Genomic DNA, 21,096 nt, shown 5'->3' with positions numbered 1-21,096 from the left:
ATGTATTCTTATTCTTAATTTTTATATTTTATATAATCTTAATTTTATAGTCTAGTAAAAGTACATTTGAATTTATATATATACAAAAAACATGTTTTATGATATAAAAGACATAAAACAAACAAACAAAAAGGTGATGAGGCCACATATATAAGACAACTGCCTCTCAGTTGAAAGTTTACATCCTAATCTGAACTAAATACTGTGGAGGCACAAAGGTCATAACTTTAGTGCTTAATTAAAAATATGAAATAAAAATTAAGTTAAATTAAATAAGTTAAGTTAAATATCCACTGAATACACCATGGCTCTGTCTAGAGTCAAGAGAAAGGTAAAAAAACAACAATTATTTTGTCTAAAGCGATTCATTTGTAGATTCATTATCAGTAGGTTCAAAGCACAACATCATGTGACAGCAGGCTGGGGGGGGGGGTGACACTGACAGCATGGCACTAGATGCTGGACTTTGATTTTTTTCTGTAGATTATTCAACTGTACACACACACACACACACACACACACACACACACACACACACACACACACACACACACATATATATATAAAGCCTAAGACTGTCTGGACTCACAGAAGGTTACTGGACTAAGCATTTTGCTGGGGGACTTGAAGGTAATTTAAGATTAACATGTTATAATAAATTACTATTACAAATAGTATTTTTTGTGTCAGTAAAATACATTGTGCAAAAAAACATGAAATGTTTTAAACATGCACATGTAAATAACATTTATTTTTTTACTCCTTTTTAGCAAACAACTGTGAAGATGAAACTGTATCTGATTCTTGCCTTTGTGGCATTCACAGGTAAATCATGTTGTAGTCTTTTGTGACCAAGAAGCTCAAACACCTTATCAACACATTTTGTTAATTAATTACAGAGACAAATACAGACATGAACAAGTACATATTCAGCTGTTTGAGTAGATTGGAAACTGTCTGGTGGACTTATAATCAATTGTATTTTTTTCCCCCAGGTTGCCAAGCCAACCTGTTTTATGCTGATGAGCCCAAGCCACAGCTGGAGCAGCTGACTGATGCATTCTGGAGTTATGTTGGCCAGGCCACACGCACCGCAGAGGACACCCTGAAAATGATCAGAGAATCTCAACTGGGTCAGGAAGTCAAGTAAGTAATGTCCATAGGTCTCAGTTTATGTTTGAAATACTAAAATCTTGAACTGCATTAACATAAATACACATTTCAACTTTTCACTTCTCAGTACTAGACTGACCCAGAGTGCCGATATGGCCAGTGAATATGCCGTCACTCTCAAGAAACAAATGGATCCTCTGGCTGAAGAGCTGATGACCAGAATCACCAAAGAGACTGAAGTGTTGAGGGAGCGTTTGGGCCAGGACCTGATCACTGTGAGAGACCAGCTGGAGCCCTATGCTGACAACCTCAAGAGCCAGATCCAGCAGAGAGTGGAGGAGCTCAGGACAGCCATGACTCCATATGCAGAATCCCTGGATTCTGAGACCCTGAAGGCCACTCTGCTCCAGAAGAGTGAGGAGCTGAGAGGAAAACTGGAGCAGAGCGTGAAGGATCTGCAGGCTCAGCTGGAGCCCTACACTGCTGAACTCAAGGAGAAGGTTGACCAGCGTCTGCAGGAGTTCCAGAAGACCGTTACCCCTCTGGCTGAGGATCTTCAGGCCCAGATTAGAGAGAGAGCCCAGATGGTTCAGCAGAGTCTCACACCCTACGCTGAAGACCTGAAGGAAAAGCTGGACCCCTACGCACAGGACCTGAAGGACCAGCTCACCTCCCTGTATGAGTCCTTCATCAAGAGAAATTAGATGCTTCAAAGACTTCTTCCTTTGTCACCAACAGAACTGTTTTTCCTTCCATGAGAATTGTGACTCCAAAACCCCACATATCTCCGATAACCATGACCTAAATCATACTATTAGGCATCAACAAGATGTCTTACAGTTGATAGGCCAAACATTAATATATAGGATAAGTGATTTTTTACTAAAATCCTGTTGTTTACATCTTAACCATTCATATAGATGCAGAAATTTTGCTCTCTTTCTGTAAAAAACTGCTATGTATTTATTTCAGTTTAGAACTCTTTAATACCTCTGACAGAAAATGTGTTGCTTCTTGCAAATTTATAAATGCCAAGTGTATCATTTGTCTTATTTATCAACAATAAAACACCTGCCATTTATTAACAATGTTTTTGAATTTTATGGCCAGTAACGTAGATCAGCATAGCTGAATTATCATTCAAAATATTACCTTTTTTCATCTAATTAAGTAGCCCTCAGAAAATGCACAAGGCTAATATGACATTTTTTTTTATAAAAATCACCAGACAAAACAGGAGTTATAAATGGCTGTGTTATCTACCCATGAGAAGTGTGGCATTTGACACTATATATATATATATATATATATATATATATATATATATATATATATATATATATATATATATATATATATATATATATATATATATATAATACTCGGACAGATTAATACAAAATTTCTAAAAGTCTGAGTGATGAAAGATTATTTAAATAAAGCAACTCTATAACATATGTGACCCTGGATCACAAAACCAGTCATAAGTCGCACGGGTATATTTGTGGCAATAGCTAACAATACATTGTATGGGTCAAAATTATCGATTTTTCTTTTATGCCAAAAATCATTAAGATATTAAGTAAAGATCATGCTTCATGAAGATATTTTGTAAATTTCCTACCGTAAATATATAAAACATATATTTTTGTGAGCGAATGCACAATCGCGAACATAAATGGACAAATTTGAAGGCGATTTTCTCAATGTTTCGATTTTTTTGCACCCTCAGATTCCAGATTTTCAAATAGTTGTATCTTGGCCAAATATTGTAATGATAGATCATACATTATGTTAATGTCTGTACTCCATTATCAGTGCTGACGCAGGTGTACGCAGTAACTCTTGGACCTGGTCCTTTCAAAGGACGTCCAGATCTGCACATCTTGTCACACAGAGTGTGTAGTCACAACATCTAGACAAAAACATCCACTGGAGATTAAAATACATTCCCAATACTATTTAAATACAGATATGAAACAGTCACCACCACACTTGCTATTCACAGTGTAAATTAAATCATACTGACAAAGGTAAGAAGATACATTTACTATATACCAGTTTAAAATTTGTTTTATATAAAATGTTCTACATTATATTATATAGTTTAAATGAAAAAATGTGTTATTTTACAGGCTAAGCCCTGAAAACTATGAAGGCTCTTGTGATTCTTGTATTGGCTGTTTTTACAGGTTAGATTTATAAACATTGATATAAAGTACTTCAAGAAGAAGAAGAAAAAAAAAAAGTTCCAAATTCCATCAAAAGTTTGGATACATTTGTTTCTTGTGATCTTAAAATACTTTTGATCTAGGCTTGTGAGTAGAAGCTTGACTATAGTTTTGAAGGAACATCCTACTTCTACACTGTTTGAAGAAGCTAAATTATAAGTAAATATGTTTAAAAAATATGCTATTCCAAACCTGTAAGGCTTTCTCTCCTCTGTGCACAAATTGTAATTTTCTGTTTACCTGACGTTTGAATCATCTGATATTTTCAATTCCCACAACAGGTTGCAAAGCCAACTTATCTAATGAAGAGAAGCCAAATCCACATCTGGAACAATTAATAAATTCATTCTGGAACTATATTGCCCAAGCAGTGCATACTACTGATGAAACTTCACAGATGATAAGGACATCCCAGCTGGGACAGGAACTCAAGTAAGTCATATTTACCAGCAATATTATTTTTATTATAATTAGAAATATTTTCTTTTACCAAACATAAATGACACCTTTCCCTTCCACATCCCCACACTAGACTAACACAGACTCCTCCATCTGAAGATATGATGACCAAAATCACAGAGGAGACTGAAGTGTTGAGGGAGCGTTTGGGCCAGGACCTGAACACCCTGAGAGACAAACTGGAGCCCTATGCTGACAACCTTAAGAGCCAGATCCAGCAGAGAGTGGAGGAGCTCAGGATAGCCATGACTCCATATGCAGAATCCCTGGATTCTGAGACCCTGAAGGCCACTCTGCTCCAGAAGAGTGAGGAGCTGAGAGGAAACCTGGAGCAGAGCGTGAAGGATCTGCAGGCTCAGCTGGAGCCCTACACTGCTGAACTCAAGGAGAATGTGGACCAAAACCTGCAGGAAATGAAAAAATCTTTTGCTGCATCAACTGAAGACCTCCAGTCCCAGATTTAATCTGCAGAGTTATTTTTGAGTTTTCATATTTTTGAAATATATTTCATTTATTATTGTTTCTAGCATTTGTCCTTGTTATTGCAACAATAAAACATCTGCCATATTGTATTATTTGTCACTGATATGTAGAAGATAAGTAAAATATGTGAAAATGTTTCTACAACTGTTTCATTTGAGGTTGACTTTTCACTTCAGGCTTGATTTTTAATAAATGCTGATGTACTCTTAGCACACGATAAATGTTTGCTCCTTGCTGGAAGTGATGAGATCGTTAGTGTAAACAATTATAAATAAACAAAAATCTTCATAAAGGGTTAACTAACCCATATACAGTAGCTTCACTGTAGTGGTAGTATCTAGTGGTGAGAAATGCATTATTCCACTCATCTCTCATTCAAATTAGATTATAGGTGGGCCTACTTCTCATCAACTTTGGTGAAAATTACTTATATGATAAAGTGACAAATTATTTTCCTGTAGTTTAATCAGCCAAATATTGTTATTGAATAATTAAACAGCTTTCTGTTCTTTCATCCCTGGAGTTGGGATCATGACAGTTCCATGGGATACAGAATCAGTTTATGTGGAGACTATTCCCTTTGAAACACTCTATGTATTACTTAATAAATAGCTAATTATTATCATTGTTAATAAAGTTAACTCCAAGAATTTAAAGCTAAATGACAAGAGTAAAAATACTTAATACCAGCAGACACAGAATCAAGAGGCTTTGGGTGATGTGACAGATCTTATCAGGGTGTGCAGAACGTCTTTATTATTTGTTGTTTTATTAGGTCAAATGTTCAAATGTGGGGCTCTGTCTGGTTTTAGTATCTAATATGGACCTTAAATAATTGGATTTTTCTGGATAACTGAGTTTAGGCTTTTAGATTTTAATTAAATTAATGTTTCCATTATGTATACTTTACCTGTTTGTTTTAGGGAGTAGGGGAATTCTAGTTAAACTTCCCTTTAATGACTTCTGTGTAATGTTAAGTGCTAAGCCATAGAAACATTTTATGTATTTTCATTTTGGCCCATTTAAAACTTCATAAAAAAAAATGTATTACTTCTTTTAAAGACAAAGTTCCACTTTTACCATTGCTGAATCTGAAAGTATGTATGGTTGAAGGTACAGTCAGGGCATTATGATGTGGAGTAATGACAGCAAGGCACTACCCACTGGACTTTGGGTTTCCACTATGGCAATCACCTCCCTATGCTATATAAACACAGATGTGAAACAGCAGCCTTCACACTTGTTCTTCAGACAGGACAGCGTCAATCAAAACACACTGACACAGGTAAGAACTTTCACACTTTTTTGTAAATTCAAAATCGAGCACTATTTGCATTTATGCAAAAGACAGAGACATTCATTAAAAGTGTGTTTTTTTTACTTATAGACTAAAACTGAACATCATGAAGGTTCTTGTGGTTCTTGCACTTGCTGTGTTTACAGGTGAAAAATTCGGAAAAAAATTACTATATGAAAATGTTTTAAGGCTTGATAAATTTACAGAATCTATTAACAATACCATGTGATCAAACTGAAATGCTCCATCAACAGGTTGCCAGGCCAACCTATTCTCTGCTGATGAGCCCAAGCCACAGCTGGAGCAGCTGACTGATGCATTCTGGAGCTATGTTTCAAAGGCAACACAAACTGCAGAGGAAACTGTCAAGATGATCAGGTCTTCCCAACTGGGACAGGACATCAAGTAAGTCAAGAATATTTACCTCCAGGACACTGTTATTTAGACTATTTCTTATGCCCTGATATGAAACTCAAATGTCCTTCTCCATTTAACAGTGCTAGACTGACCCAGAGTGCCGATATGGCCAGTGAATATGCCGTCACCCTCAAGAAACAGATGGATCCTCTGGCTGAAGAGCTGATGACCAGTATCACCAAAGAGACTGAAGTGTTGAGGGAGCGTTTGGGCCAGGACCTGATCACTGTGAGAGACCAGCTGGAGCCCTATGCTGACAACCTCAAGAGCCAGATCCAGCAGAGAGTGGAGGAGCTCAGGACAGCCATGACTCCATATGCAGAATCCCTGGATTCTGAGACCCTGAAGGCCACTCTGCTCCAGAAGAGTGAGGAGCTGAGAGGAAAACTGGAGCAGAGCGTGAAGGATCTGCAGGCTCAGCTGGAGCCCTACACTGCTGAAATCAAGGAGAAGGTTGACCAGCGTCTGCAGGAGTTCCAGAAGACCGTTACCCCTCTGGCTGAGGATCTTCAGGCCCAGATTAGAGAGAGAGCCCAGATGGTCCAGCAGAGTCTCACACCCTACGCTGAAGACCTGAAGGAAAAGCTGGACCCCTACGCACAGGACCTGAAGGACCAGCTCACCTCCCTGTATGAGTCCTTCATCAAGAGAAATTAGATGCTTCAAAGACTTTTTCCTTTGTCACCAACAGAACTGTTTTTCCTTCCATGAGAATTGTGACTCCAAAATCCCACATATCTCCCATAACCATGACCTAAATCATACTATTAGGCATCAACAAGATGTCTTACAGTTGACAGGCCAAACACTAATATATAGGATAAGTGATTTTTTACTAAAATCCTGTTGTTTACATCTTAACCATTCATCTATATAGATGCAGAAATTTTGCTCTCTTTCTGTAAAAACTATTGTGTATTTATTTCAGTTTAGAAACTCTTTAATACCTCTGACAAAAAATGTGTTGCTTCTGGCAAATTTATAAATGCTAAGTGTATCATTTGTCTTATTAATCAACAATAAAACACCTGCCATTTATTAACAATGTTTCAGAATATTATGTCCAGTAACGTAGATCAGCATAGCTGAATTATCATTCAAAATATTGCATTTTTTCATCTAATTAAGTAGCCCTAAGAAAATGCACAAGGCTAATATGGTGATTTTATTAAAAAAATATGTCATACAAAACAGGAGTTATAAATGGCCTTGTTATCTACCCATGAGAATAGTGGCATTTTACACTATATATAATACTCAGACAGATTAATACAATATTTCAAAAAGTCTGTAGGAGTGACGAAAGTTTATTTAAACAAAGCAACTCTATAACATATGTGACCCTGGATCACAAAACCAGTCATAAGTTGCACGGGTACATTTGTGGCAATAGCTAACAATATATTGTATGGGTCAAAATTATCGATTTTTCTTTTATGCCAAAAATCATTAGGATATTAAGTAAAGATCATGTTCTATGAAGATATTTTGTACATTTCTTACCATAAATATATAAAGTGAATGCACAATCGCGAACATAAATGGACAAATTTAAAGGCGATTTTCTCAATATAACATGTAGCCTAAATGCAGAAATGATAAAGGTCATCACAACTGATTTCTTGTAACACAAAGATTAAATAAGGTTGAGAACTTAAAAAAAAACCATATCTTTTTCCTGATATGTAGAAGATTTTCATGTCCAATAAAAAAAAAAAATAATAATTCACTGCTTGCTCTGTTGATTATGCTAGACTATGTGTTGTGGACCTTAGTGGTCATCTTGCACTGAATAAGCGTGCACAATTATTTAATAAAATACATTCCCCCGGTTTCACAGACATGGCTTGACTCTAGTCCCAGACTAAAATCATGTTTGAGCTGTTTTAACTAAAAGCAACTTGCACTGACATATCTGAAAATATGTCTGTGTCATAGTTTTGTCTCAAGATGCACATCAGTTATGTTTTTTACAAGGCACATTTATAAAAGCTACTTAAATGCTTCAAATGAACTGCGGCCTAATCCTGGCTTATAGTCTAAACCCTGTCTGTGAAATCAGACCATTATGTATTATAATACAATACGTATAATAACCAGCCACCAGTGGCATTTTTTTGCGTGGGATTTCTTGTGATCCTTCAATAATTTTGACTATTCAAAATGCAATATTAATATTAATATTTATATAAATATTATATAATAATTTAAATAAATGAGAAATTTTTTCTACAACTGTTTAATTTGAGGTTGACTTTTCACTTCAGGCTTGATTTTTAATAAATGCTGATGTACTCTTTGCACACGATAAATGTTTTGCTCCTTGCAGGAAGGGATAAGATCGTTATTAATGTAAACAATTATAAATAAATAAAAATCTTCATAAAGGGTTAACTAACCCATATAGCTTCACTGTAGTGGCAGTGCTAGTGGTGAGAAATGCATTATTCCACTTATCTCTCATTCAAATTAGATTATAGGTGGGCCTACTTCTCATCAACTTTGGTGAAAATGAATTATATGATAAAGTGACAAATTATTTTCCTGTGGTTTAACCAGTCAAATATTGTTATTGAATAATTAAACAGCTTTCTGTTCTTTTATCCCTGGAGTTGGGATTATGACAGTTCCATGGGATACAAGGCAAGGCAAGGCAAGGCAAGTTTATTTATATAGCACATTTCATACACAATGGTAATTCAAAGTGCTTTAGAAGAAATAAAAATAATCAAAATAAATAAGAATAATTAAACCAGTTTAGAATAAAAAAGTAAAATAAAATACAGTACAAACAGTCGGACGAACAGTGGCACAGTGCTCATTCAGTAAATGCACAGCTAAACAGATGTGTTTTGAGTCTGGATTTGAAAGTGACTACTGTAGGAGCACATCTGATCTCCTCTGGAAGCTGGTTCCAGCTGCGGCTGGCATAATAGCTAAAAGCAGACTCACCATGCTTAGAGTGAACCCTTGGCATTTCTAGCTGATGTGATCCTAATGATCTGAGTGATCTGTCGGGTTTATATTCAGTGAGCATATCTGCAATGTATTGAGGTCCTAGGCCATTGAAATTTATATACCAGTAATAATACTTTCACTAGTTCACAGTCACACTTACAAATAAGTCAGATAGAATAAATGCGTATTTGGCGTGCTGTCCGAGGAGAGGGCTCCGGGCTCGGTATTCGGCCCGAACCCAGAGTACTCCCCCCGTATTCCTGGCTGTAAAAGATTGAGCCAAGAGTTAGGAGTAGGGGTGGTGGAGGGATGCTGGAAAACTGTCAAGGAATATTAGGTGAGTTGACAGAGTGGATATATATATACTTCTTGTCATGCTGATTAGGGTAGACATAATTGTTTGATGACGAGTAGATTGGATTGATTATTTGAATGTGCTCCTCCCGAACTTTGTTTATAAAACATCATTTAAAATCAATCATGTAACTGGGAGCCAGTGCAAAGGCCTGAGGACTGGTGTGATATGTTCATATTTTCTAGTTCTGCTCAGAATCCTGGCGGCTGCGTTCTGTATGAGCTGCAACTGTCTTATAGTCTTTTTGGGAAGGCCAGTGACGAGTCCATTACAATAATCCGCCCTGCTGGTGATGAAAGCATGCACAAGTTTCTCTAAGTCTTGTCTGGAAATCTAATGCTTGCAATATTTTTCAGATTATAGTATGCTGATTTAGTTATTGCTTTGACATGACTACTGAAACTAAGGTCTGACTCTAGAGTCACACCAAGATTCCTGACTTGATGTTTAGTTGTTTGACCCCTAGAGTGAAGGTATGCATTCACCCTTGAGAACGTCATCTTTGTTTCCAAATGCAATGACTTCAGTTTTGTCTTTGTTTAAATGAAGAAAGTTTTGTCACATCCAAATGTTTACTTCATCAATGTATTGGCACAGGGAGTCAATGGGGCTGTAATCATTAGGCGATAGGGCGAAGTAGAGCTGTGTGTCGTCTGCATAGCTTTGGTAAGCAGTTTGGTTCTTTCTCATTATTTGGCTCAGTGGGAGCATATACAGGTTGAACAGAAGTGGCACAAGAATTTAGCCTCGAGGGACTCCGCATGTCATGGATGTCCACTCAGACTAATGGCCTCCTATACTCACATAATAACCTCTCCCTCCTAAGTATGACCTGAACCATTTCAGCCTGTCAAGTATGTTATGATCGACAGTGTCAAATGCAGCACTGAGGTCGAGTAGTACCAGCACTGATAATTTGCCTGTATCAGTATTTAAGTGAATATTGTTTATTATCTTAACGAGGGCTGTCTCTGTGCTGTGGTGCGGTCGGAAACCAGATTGAAAATTGCCAAAGTATCCATTCGAGCTTAAGAATTTGTTCAGCTGATTGAAGACAACTTTTTCAATGATCTTGCCTATGAAAGGAAGATTTGAGATCGGTCTATAGTTGCTTAAAATGGTCTTATCCAGATTGCTCTTTTTCAGGAGGGGCTTGACAACGGCAGTTTTCAGGGAGTTTGGAAAACTCCCAGAGAAGTGAGGAATTTACCGCTTCTAGGAGATCTACTTCTAAACAGTTTAACATACTTTTGAAAAAATATGTGGGAAATGCGTCAAGGGCGCAGGTTGATGTTTTAAGGTGCTGTACGGTTTCTTCCAAAATGTTGCCATCAATTTCTTTGAAATCAGACATAGTGACTACTTTCTCAGGTTGTGGTCTGAACTGTCTGACCCCAGAGCAATTCAGGGATGTGCTGATCACCTTTCTGATATTATTGATTTTCTCAGAGAAGAAGGAAGCAAACTCACTGCATTTGCTGTCTCAGAGCAATTCATTGGGAATGTGACTTGGGGGGTTTGTCAGTCTCTCTACGGTAGCAAAAAGAGTGTGTGTGTTGTTTAAGTTGCTGTTTATAATATTCGAGAAGAAAGTCTGTCTAGCTTTGCCTAGTTCCATATTGAAAGCATGGGTGCTGTCTTTGTAGATGTAATAATGGACTACAAGTTTTGTCTTCCGCCACATGCACTCTGCTTTTCTGCATTGTCTTTTCATATTTTGCACTGCTGTTGAGTTTCTCCAAGGTGCTTTTTGTCTGCCACTCTTCTTCCTGACTTTCACAGGAGCAATATCACCATTTACACTTTTAACTTTTGAGTTAAAAGATTCAAGGAGAATACAGAATCAGTTTATGTGGAGTCTATATCCTTTGAAACAATTTATGTATGACTTAATAAATGGCAAATTATTATCATTGTTAATAAAGTTAACTCCTAGAATTTAAAGCTAAATGACAAGAATAAAAATACGTAATACCAGCAGACACAGAATCAAGAGGCTTTGGGTGATGTGTCAGATCTTATCAGGGTGTGCAGAACGTCTTTATTATTTGTTGTTTTATTAGTTCAAGTGTTCAAATTTGTGGCTCTGTCTGGTTTTAGTATGGACCTTAAATGAAGGGGTGGTATAATGCCCTTTTCACAAGATGTAAAATAAGTTTCTGATGTCCCCAGAGTGTGTATGTGAATTTTAAGATCAAAATACCCCACAGATATGTTTATATAGCATGTTAAAAATGTCACTTTTTGAGGGTGAGCAAAAACTCACCGTTTTTGTGTCTGTCCCTTTAAATGCAAATGAGTTGCTGCTCCTGTCACAGAGGGCGGAGCTTCAAGAGCTCCTGTGTATGTTTTTGTGTTAGCAGCTCCGATGACCTCACACAGACACACACTGAAAATTTCAAAAACTTTTAATCTTTTATGTTCAAACTGGAGTCAGACAATAGCTGCGTTTACATGGACACTTATAATCGGACTGACGGCTCAATCGGACTAAAAAACCCTCATGTAAACACCTTAATCGATCCGATTGAGCTCGATCCGAATGAAATTTCGATCTGATTGAAAGGGGTGGTTTATCCCTTTTGTAATCCGATCGAGAGAACATGTAAACACTTGATCGGATTGAAAACCGAAACTAAAAGGACTGCGCATGTGCGATGACGTTAAATAGCGTAATGACGTATGACGCGCGGAACGAGCTGTTCTTCCTGTTGAATAAAGTGTCATATTAATAAGTTTCCCGTCATTCTAAAATCCTAATTTCACTCGCGCGTCTGTGAAGTGAAGCAGGACAACGTCCCACCAGTGCTTGTTTTGGATTCTCATCCACAGACGACTGGTTTTGGCTGCGGGGAGGGGCATTTTTACTGCGTGATCAATAAGCAGCACGGCAAAACGGTTAATATGCTCTAAATTATGACCAGAGACGAATTAATATTACGTCTGCTGTTTAAAACAAATAAAGAACCAATAGATGAGAATATTTATGCGGGAAAGTCTGTATATTCGTGCAGTGTGCGCATGTCAAAACATCAGATCCGATTTGAAACTTGTGACATATAAACGCGCACATCAACCCGATTACTTTATTTATCATTCATGTAAACACCTTGTTCGGATTCATCAATCGGATTGATTTCATTCCGATTGTGTCCATGTAAACGTAGCTACTGATGGAGAGCCTCAATAAGAAGTGACAACATGTAGATTACAACAGGACATTTCTGAATGGTTAGTTGATGAATTTATGTAGTTTATGTCATTGATTAGCATATTCTGTCATGATATCTATAATTTGCGTTCCCGGGGGTGGGGTTTATGTAAATTCTAGGGTTGGTGATGTCACTAACCCGGGAGAAATGTTGTGTAGTCTCTACCAGCCGTTTGTTGTAGTCCTTAAAAAAACGATTTCTTTAAAAGCAAATTATATTCCTTTGCTTTGAACTTTGAGCGTTGTAACTTCGCAGATGTTGTTTATGCTCAAACAGCAACATTACACACTAACTAAAATTAGAAAAGTGAAATCATAATCAACCACCCCTTTAAATAATTGGATTTTTCTGGATAACTTAGTTTAGGCTTTAAGATTTTAATTAAATTAATTTCCATTATGTATACTTTTCTTGTTTGTTTTAGGAAGTATAGGGGATTCTAGTTAAACTTCCCTTTAATGACATCTGAACAAAAGTTCCACTGTTACCATTATCTGTTCTGAATCTGAAAGTCTGTGTGGTTGAAGGTACAGTCAGGGCATTATGATGTGGAGTAATGACAGCAAGGCACTACCCACTGGACTTTGGGTTTCCACTATGGCAATCACCTCCCTATGCTATATAAACACAGATGTGAAACAGCAGCCTTCACACTTGTTCTTCAGACAGGACAGCATCAATTAAAACACACTGACACAGGTAAGAACTTTCACACTTTTTTGTAAATTCAAAATCGAGCACTATTTACATTTATGCAAAAGACAGAGACATTCATTAAAAGGTTTTTATTTATTTTATTTTTTATTATAGACTAAAACTGAACATCATGAAGGTTCTTGTGGTTCTTGCACTTGCTGTATTTACAGGTGAGAAATTCAGAGAAAATTACTATATGAAAATGTTAAGTTTTAAGGCTTGATAAATTTACAGAATCTATTAACAATACCATGTGATCAAACTGAAATGCTCCATCAACAGGTTGCCAGGCCAACCTATTCTCTGCTGATGAGCCCAAGCCACAGCTGGAGCAGCTGACTGATGCATTCTGGAGCTATGTTTCAAAGGCAACACAAACTGCAGAGGAAACTGTCAAGATGATCAGGTCTTCCCAACTGGGACAGGACGTCAAGTAAGTCAAGAATATTTACCTGCAGGACACTGTTATTTAGACTATTTCTTATGTCCTGATATGAAACTCAAATGTCCTTCTCCATTTAACAGTGCTAGACTGACCCAGAGTGCCGATATGGCCAGTGAATATGCTGTCACCCTCAAGAAACAGATGGATCCTCTGGCTGAAGAGCTGATGACCAGAATCACCAAAGAGACTGAAGTGTTGAGGGAGCGTTTGGGCCAGGACCTGATCACTGTGAGAGACCAGCTGGAGCCCTATGCTGACAACCTCAAGAGCCAGATCCAGCAGAGAGTGGAGGAGCTCAGGACAGCCATGACTCCATATGTAGAATCCCTGGATTCTGAGACCCTGAAGGCCACTCTGCTCCAGAAGAGTGAGGAGCTGAGAGGAAACCTGGAGCAGAGCGTGAAGGATCTGCAGACTCAGCTGGAGCCCTACACTGCTGAAATCAAGGAGAAGGTTGACCAGCGTCTGCAGGAGTTCCAGAAGACCGTTACCCCTCTGGCTGAGGATCTTCAGGCCCAGATTAGAGAGAGAGCCCAGATGGTTCAGCAGAGTCTCACACCCTACGCTGAAGACCTGAAGGAAAAGCTGGACCCCTACGCACAGGACCTGAAGGACCAGCTCACCTCCCTGTATGAGTCCTTCATCAAGAGAAATTAGATGCTTCAAAGACTTCTTCCTTTGTCACCAACAGAACTGTTTTTCCTTCCATGAGAATTGTGACTCCAAAATCCCACATATCTCCGATAACCATGACCTAAATCATACTATTAGGCATCAACAAGATGTCTTACAGTTGATAGGCCAAACACTAATATATAGGATAAGTGATTTTTTGATTGAAATCCTGTTGTTTACATCTTAACCATTCATCAATATAGATGCAGAAATGTTGCTCTCTTTCTGTAAAAACTATTGTGTATTTATTTCAGTTTAGCAACTCTTTAATACCTCTGACAGAAAATGTGCTGCTTCTGGCAAATTTATAAAAGCTAAGTGTATCATTTGTCTTATTTATCAGCAATAAAACACCTGCCATTTCTTAACAATGTTTCAGAATATTATGTCCAGTAACGTAGATAAGCATAGCTGAATCATCATTCAAAATATTATTATTTTTTCATCTAATTAAGTAGCACTCAGGAAATGCACAAGGCTAACATGTCCAATTCAAAAAAACAAAAAACAAAAAAAAAACCATGAGTTAAATAATTCACTGCTTACTCTGTTGATTATGCTAGGCTGTGTTGTGGACCTTAGTGGTCATCTTGCACTGAATGAGCTTGCAAAATTATTCTAATAAAATACATTCCCCTGGTTTCACAAACATGGCTTGAGTCTAGTCCCAGACTAAAATCATGTTTGAGCTATTTTAACTAAAAGCAACTTGCACTGACATATCTGAAAATATGTCTGTGTCATAGTTTTGTCTCAAGATGCACATCAGTTATGTTTTTATAAGGCACGTTTATAAAAGCTACTTAAATGCTTCAAATGAACTGAGGCCTAATCCTGGCTTAGTCTAAACCCTGTCTGTGAAATCAGACCATTATGTATTATAATACAATATGTATCATAAGTGACTGGTTAAAAACAACAGTTAATTTTATCATATCACATATTTGAAGAGGCTCAGCCTCCCTTGCTCCTTAGACCAGTGGCATTTTATGATTGGGATTTCTTGTGATCCTTCAATCATTTTGACTATTCAAAATGCAATATTTTAAATATGATATAATATTTTAAATAAATGTGAAAAAACTTCTACAACTGTTTCATTTGAGTTTGACTTTTCACTTCAGGCTTGATTTTTAATAAATGCTGATGTACTCTTTGCAAATGATAAATGATTTGCTCCTTGCTGGAAGTGATGAGATCGTTATTAATGTAAACAATTATAAATAAATAAAAATCTTCATAAAGGGTTAACTAACCCATAGCTTCACTGTAGTGGCAGTGCTATCTAGTGGTGAGAAATGCATTTTTCCACTCATCTCTCATTCAAATTAGATTATAGGTGGGACTACTTCTCATCAACTTTGGTGAAAATGAATTATATGATAGTGACAAATTATTTTCCTGTGGTTTAACCAGACAGATATTGTTACTGAATAATTCTACAGCTTTCTGTTCTTTTATCCCTGGAGTTGGGATCATGACAGTTCCATGGGATACAGAATCAGTTTATGTGGAGACTATTCCCTTTGAAACACTCTATGTATTACTTAATAAATAGCTAATTATTATCATTGTTAATAAAGTTAACTCCAAGAATTTAAAGCTAAATGACAAGAGTAAAAATACTTAATACCAGCAGACACAGAATCAAGAGGCTTTGGGTGATGTGACAGATCTTATCAGGGTGTGCAGAACGTCTTTATCATTTGTTGTTTTATTAGGTCAAATGTTCAAATGTGGGGCTCTGTCTGGTTTCAATATCTAATATGGACCTTAAATAAATGGATTTTTCTGGATAACTGAGTTTAGGCTTTTAGATTTTAATTAAATTAATGTTTCCATTATGTATACTTTACCTGTTTGTTTTAGGAAGTATAGGGGATTCTAGTTAAACTTCCCTTTAATGACATCTGTGTAATGTTAAGTGCTAAGCCCAAACAATATTTTATGTATTTTCATTTTGTCCCAATTAAAACTTCATCAAAAAATACATTACTGCTTTTAAAGGCAAAGTTCCACTGTTACCATTATCTGTTCTGAATCTGAAAGTCTGTGTGGTTGAAGGTACAGTCAGGGCATTATGATGTGGAGTAATGACAGCAAGGCACTACCCACTGGACTTTGGGTTTCCACTATGGCAATCACCTCCCTATGCTATATAAACACAGATGTGAAACAGCAGCCTTCACACTTGTTCTTCAGACAGGACAGCATCAATTAAAACACACTGACACAGGTAAGAACTTTCACGCTTTTTTTGTAAATTCAAAATAGAGCACTATTTACATTTATGCAAAAGAAGGAGATATTCATTAAAAAGTTTTTTTTTTTTTTTTACTTACAGTATAGACTAAAACTGAACATCATGAAGGTTCTTGTGGTTCTTGCACTTGCTGTATTTACAGGTGAGAAATTTGGAGAAAATTACTATATGAAAATGTTTTAAGGCTTGATAAATTTACAGAATCTATTAATAATACCATGTGATCAAACTGAAATGCTCCATCAACAGGTTGCCAGGCCAACCTATTCTCTGCTGATGAGCCCAAGCCACAGCTGGAGCAGCTGACTGATGCATTCTGGAGCTATGTTTCAAAGGCAACACAAACTGCAGAGGAAACTGTCAAGATGATCAGGTCTTCCCAACTGGGACAGGACATCAAGTAAGTCAAGAATATTTACCTCCAGGACACTGTTATTTAGACTATTTCTTATGCCCTGATATGAAACTCAAATGCCCTTCTCCATTTAACAGTGCTAGACTGACCCAGAGTGCCGATATGGCCAGTGAATATGCCGTCACCCTCAAGAAACAGATGGATCCTCTGGCTGAAGAGCTGATGACCAGAATCACCAAAGAGACTGAAGTGTTGAGGGAGCGTTTGGGCCAGGACCTGATCACTGTGAGAGACCAGCTGGAGCCCTATGCTGACAACCTCAAGAGCCAGATCCAGCAGAGAGTGGAGGAGCTCAGGACAGCCATGACTCCATATGCAGAATCCCTGGATTCTGAGACCCTGAAGGCCACTCTGCTCCAGAAGAGTGAGGAGCTGAGAGGAAACCTGGAGCAGAGCGTGAAGGATCTGCAGGCTCAGCTGGAGCCCTACACTGCTGAAATCAAGGAGAAGGTTGACCAGCGTCTGCAGGAGTTCCAGAAGACCGTGACCCCTCTGGCTGAGGATCTTCAGGCCCAGATTAGAGAGAGAGCCCAGATGGTTCAGCAGAGTCTCACACCCTACGCTGAAGACCTGAAGGAAAAGCTGGACCCGTACGCACAGGACCTGAAGGACCAGCTCACCTCCCTGTATGAGTCCTTCATCAAGAGAAATTAGATGCTTCAAAGACTTCTTCCTTTGTCACCAACAGAACTGTTTTTCCTTCCATGAGAATTGTGACTCCAAAACCCCACATATCTCCGATAACCATGACCTAAATCATACTATTAGGCATCAACAAGATGTCTTACAGTTGACAGGCCAAACACTAATATATAGGATAAGTGATTTTTTGCTAAAATCCTGTTGTTTACATCTTAACCATTCATCTATATAGATGCAGAAATTTTGCTCTCTTTCTGTAAAAACTATTGTGTATTTATTTCAGTTTAGCAACTCTTTAATACCTCTGACAGAAAAATGTGTTGCTTCTGGCAAATTTATAAAAGCTAAGTGTATCATCTGTCTTATTTATCAACAATAAAACACCTGCCATTTATTAACAATGTTTCTGAATATTATGTCCAGTAATGTAGATACGCATAGCTGAATTATCATTCAAAATATAAAAATATTTCATTTACTTAAGTAGCCCTCAGAAAATGCACAAGGCTAATATGACATACATTTTAATAAAATCAACAGAAAAAACAGGAGTTATAAATGGCCTTGTTATCCCATGAGAAGTGTGGCATTTGACATATAACACTCAGACAGATTAATACAAAAATTCTAAAAGTCTGTACAAGTGACAAAAGATTATTTAAATAAAGCAACTCTATAACATATATGGCAAGCAGAAAAGATAAAGGTCATCTCAACTGATTTCTTGTAACACATAATAAAGATTAGATAAGGTTGAGAACTTTCCAAAAATTGACCTTTTCCAGTCACTTCTAGCTGTAATAATGATAGATCATACATTATGTTAATGTCTGTACTCCATTATCAGTGCTGACGCAGGTGTACGCAGTAACTCTTGGACCTGGTCCTTTCAAAGGACGTCCAGATCTGCACATCTTGTCACACAGAGTGTGTAGTCACAACATCTAGACAAAAACATCCACTGGAGATTAAAATACATTCCCAATACTATTTAAATACAGATATGAAACAGTCACCACCACACTTGCTATTCACACTGGACAGTGTAAATTAAATCATACTGACAAAGGTAAGAAGATACATTTACTATATACCAGTTTAAAACTAGTTTTATATAAAAATGTTCTACATTATATTATAGATTGTTTAAATGGAAAATGTGTTATTTTACAGGCTAAGCCCTGAAAACGATGAAGGCTCTTGTGATTCTTGCATTGGCTGTTTTTACAGGTTAGAGTTATAACTTTTGATATAAAGTTAAAGAAGAAGAAAAAAAGGTTCCAAACAGGATGTTAAATACATTTAACTTACATTAATGTTCCTAGTGGATTAAACATAATACATCATGTTCTACCCATCAAAAGTTTGGATACATTTGTTTCTTGTGATCTTAAAATACTTTTGATCTAGGCTTGTGAGTAGAAGCTTGACTATAGTTTTGAAGGAACATCCTACTTCTACATTGTTTGAAGAAGTTAAATTATAAGAAAACATATGTTAAAATATGCTATTCCAAACCTGTAAAGCTTTCTCTCCTCTGTGCACAAATTGTAATTTTCTGTTTACCTCCAAAATGACGTTTGAATCATCTGATATTTTCAATTCCCACAACAGGTTGCAAAGCCAACTTATCTAATGAAGAGAAGCCAAATCCACATCTGGAACACTTAATAAATTCATTCTGGAACTATATTGCCCAAGCAGTGCATACTACTGATGAAACTTCACAGATGATAAGGACATCCCAGCTGGGACAGGAACTCAAGTAAGTCATATTTACCAGCAATATTATTTTTAGTAAAATTAGAAATATTTTCTGTTACCAGACATAAATTACACATTTCCCATCCACATCCCCACACTAGACTAACAGAAACTCCTCCATCTGAAGATATGATGACCAAAATCACAGAGGAGACTGAAGTGTTGAGGGAGCGTTTGGGCCAGGACCTGAACACCCTGAGAGACAAACTGGAGCCCTATGCTGACAACCTCAAGAGCCAGATCCAGCAGAGAGTGGAGGAGCTCAGGATAGCCATGACTCCATATGCAGAATCCCTGGATTCTGAGACCCTGAAGGCCACTCTGCTCCAGAAGAGTGAGGAGCTGAGAGGAAACCTGGAGCAGAGCGTGAAGGATCTGCAGGCTCAGCTGGAGCCCTACACTGCTGAACTCAAGGAGAATGTGGACCAAAACCTGCAGGAAATGAAAAAATCTTTTGCTGCATCAACTGAAGACCTCCAGTCCCAGATTTAATCTGCAGAGTTATTTTTGAGTTTTCATATTTTTTAAATATATTTCATTTATTATATTGTTTCTAGCATATTTCATTATTATTGCAAACAATAAAAAATCTGCCATATTTTATTATTTGTCACTGATTTGTAGAAGACTGTCATGTCCAAAAAAAAACAAAAAAAAACAAAAAAAAAACCTTGAGTTTAATAATTCATTGCTTACACTTCTGATTATGCTAGACTATGTGTTGTGGAGCTTAGTGGTCATCTTGCACTGAATGAGCTTGCAAAATTATTCTTATAAAATACATTCCCCCGGTTTCACAAACATGACTTGAGTCTAGTCCCAGACTAAAATCATGTTTGAGCTATTTTAACTAAAAGCAACTTGCACTGACATATCTGAAAATATGTCTGTGTCATAGTTTTGTCTCAAGATGCATATCAGTTATGTTTTTTTATAAGGCACGTTTATAAAAGCTACTTAAATGCTTCAAATGAACTGAGGCCTAATCCTGGCTTAGTCTAAACCCTGTCTGTGAAATCAAACCATTATGTATTATAATACAATATGTATCATAAGTGACTGGTTAAAAACAACAGTTAATTTTATCACATCACATATTTGAAGAGGCTCAGCCTCCCTTGCCTCCTTAGACCAGTGGCATTTTATGATTGGGATTTCTTGTGATCCTTCAATCATTTTGACTATTCAAAATGCAATATTTTAAATATGATATAATATTTTAAATAAATGTGAAAAAACTTCTACAACTGTTTCATTTGAGGTTGACTTTTCACTTCAGGCTTGATTTTTAATAAATGCTGATGTACTCTTTGCACATGATAAATGTTTTGCTCCTTGCAGGAAGTGATGAGATCGTTAGTGTAAACAATTATAAATAAATACAAATCTTCATAAAGGGTTAACTAACCCATATAGCTTCACTGTAGTGGTAGTATCTAGTGGTGAGAAATGCATTATTCCACTCATCTCTCATTCAAATTAGATTATAGGTGGGCCTACTTCTCATCAACTTTGGTAAAAATGAATTATATGATAAAATGACAAATTATTTTCCTGTAGTTTAACCAGTCAAATATTGTTATTGAATAATTAAACAGCTTTCTGTTCTTTCATCCCTGGAGTTGGGATCATGACAGTTCCATGGGATACAGAATCAGTTTATGTGGAGAC

General features: G+C 37.0%; 3 protein-coding genes and 2 pseudogenes across 5 annotated transcripts; all 5 read left to right on the top strand.

The window, feature by feature from the left end:
- The first annotated feature begins 588 nt into the window (after window positions 1–588).
- Window positions 589–2,196, top strand: LOC308703869 (uncharacterized protein). Its single transcript, XM_081387856.1, has 4 exons — window positions 589–630; window positions 771–825; window positions 996–1,146; window positions 1,241–2,196. Exons 2-4 carry the CDS (start codon window positions 786–788, stop codon window positions 1,815–1,817), a joined length of 768 nt encoding a protein of 255 aa, XP_081243982.1. The 5' UTR covers window positions 589–630; window positions 771–785; the 3' UTR covers window positions 1,818–2,196.
- A 3,219-nt stretch (window positions 2,197–5,415) lies between these two features.
- Window positions 5,416–6,657, top strand: LOC308703866 (annotated as a pseudogene). Its single transcript has 4 exons — window positions 5,416–5,571; window positions 5,674–5,729; window positions 5,838–5,988; window positions 6,081–6,657. The product of its transcript is annotated as an uncharacterized misc_RNA (transcript).
- Window positions 6,658–13,068: 6,411 nt separating this feature from the next.
- On the top strand, window positions 13,069–14,323 carry LOC308703865 (annotated as a pseudogene). The gene is made up of 4 exons: window positions 13,069–13,224; window positions 13,336–13,391; window positions 13,504–13,654; window positions 13,747–14,323. The product of its transcript is annotated as an uncharacterized misc_RNA (transcript).
- A 1,265-nt stretch (window positions 14,324–15,588) lies between these two features.
- On the top strand, window positions 15,589–18,057 carry LOC308703867 (uncharacterized protein). Its single transcript, XM_081387854.1, has 4 exons — window positions 15,589–16,577; window positions 16,686–16,746; window positions 16,854–17,004; window positions 17,097–18,057. The coding sequence occupies exons 2-4, from the start codon at window positions 16,707–16,709 to the stop codon at window positions 17,671–17,673; spliced, it is 768 nt and encodes a 255-aa protein (XP_081243980.1). The 5' UTR covers window positions 15,589–16,577; window positions 16,686–16,706; the 3' UTR covers window positions 17,674–18,057.
- A 521-nt stretch (window positions 18,058–18,578) lies between these two features.
- On the top strand, window positions 18,579–20,027 carry LOC308703870 (uncharacterized protein). The gene is made up of 4 exons (XM_081387857.1): window positions 18,579–18,730; window positions 18,835–18,891; window positions 19,276–19,426; window positions 19,527–20,027. Exons 2-4 carry the CDS (start codon window positions 18,852–18,854, stop codon window positions 19,915–19,917), a joined length of 582 nt encoding a protein of 193 aa, XP_081243983.1. The 5' UTR covers window positions 18,579–18,730; window positions 18,835–18,851; the 3' UTR covers window positions 19,918–20,027.
- Window positions 20,028–21,096: the final 1,069 nt, after the last annotated feature.

The sequence above is a fragment of the Scardinius erythrophthalmus genome, assembly GCF_964197995.2.
Source record: "Scardinius erythrophthalmus genome assembly, chromosome: 16".
In the NCBI taxonomy this organism is placed as follows: Eukaryota; Metazoa; Chordata; class Actinopteri; order Cypriniformes; family Leuciscidae; genus Scardinius; species Scardinius erythrophthalmus.
This window is presented reverse-complemented; position numbering and strand designations above follow the sequence as displayed.

What these genes read in the sequence shown, in the direction of transcription:
- LOC308703869 (XM_081387856.1), top strand. Translation starts at nt 786, where the DNA reads ATGAAACTGTATCTGATTCTTGCCTTTGTGGCATTCACAG. An exon ending in TGCCTTTGTGGCATTCACAG is followed by an intron (nt 826 to 995) that starts GTAAATCATGTT and finishes TTTTTCCCCCAG; the next exon opens with GTTGCCAAGCCAACCTGTTT. An exon ending in CAACTGGGTCAGGAAGTCAA is followed by an intron (nt 1,147 to 1,240) that starts GTAAGTAATGTC and finishes TTCACTTCTCAG; the next exon opens with TACTAGACTGACCCAGAGTG.
- LOC308703867 (XM_081387854.1), top strand. Translation starts at nt 16,707, where the DNA reads ATGAAGGTTCTTGTGGTTCTTGCACTTGCTGTATTTACAG. An exon ending in TGCACTTGCTGTATTTACAG is followed by an intron (nt 16,747 to 16,853) that starts GTGAGAAATTTG and finishes CTCCATCAACAG; the next exon opens with GTTGCCAGGCCAACCTATTC. An exon ending in CAACTGGGACAGGACATCAA is followed by an intron (nt 17,005 to 17,096) that starts GTAAGTCAAGAA and finishes TCCATTTAACAG; the next exon opens with TGCTAGACTGACCCAGAGTG.
- LOC308703870 (XM_081387857.1), top strand. Translation starts at nt 18,852, where the DNA reads ATGAAGGCTCTTGTGATTCTTGCATTGGCTGTTTTTACAG. An exon ending in TGCATTGGCTGTTTTTACAG is followed by an intron (nt 18,892 to 19,275) that starts GTTAGAGTTATA and finishes TTCCCACAACAG; the next exon opens with GTTGCAAAGCCAACTTATCT. An exon ending in CAGCTGGGACAGGAACTCAA is followed by an intron (nt 19,427 to 19,526) that starts GTAAGTCATATT and finishes TCCCCACACTAG; the next exon opens with ACTAACAGAAACTCCTCCAT.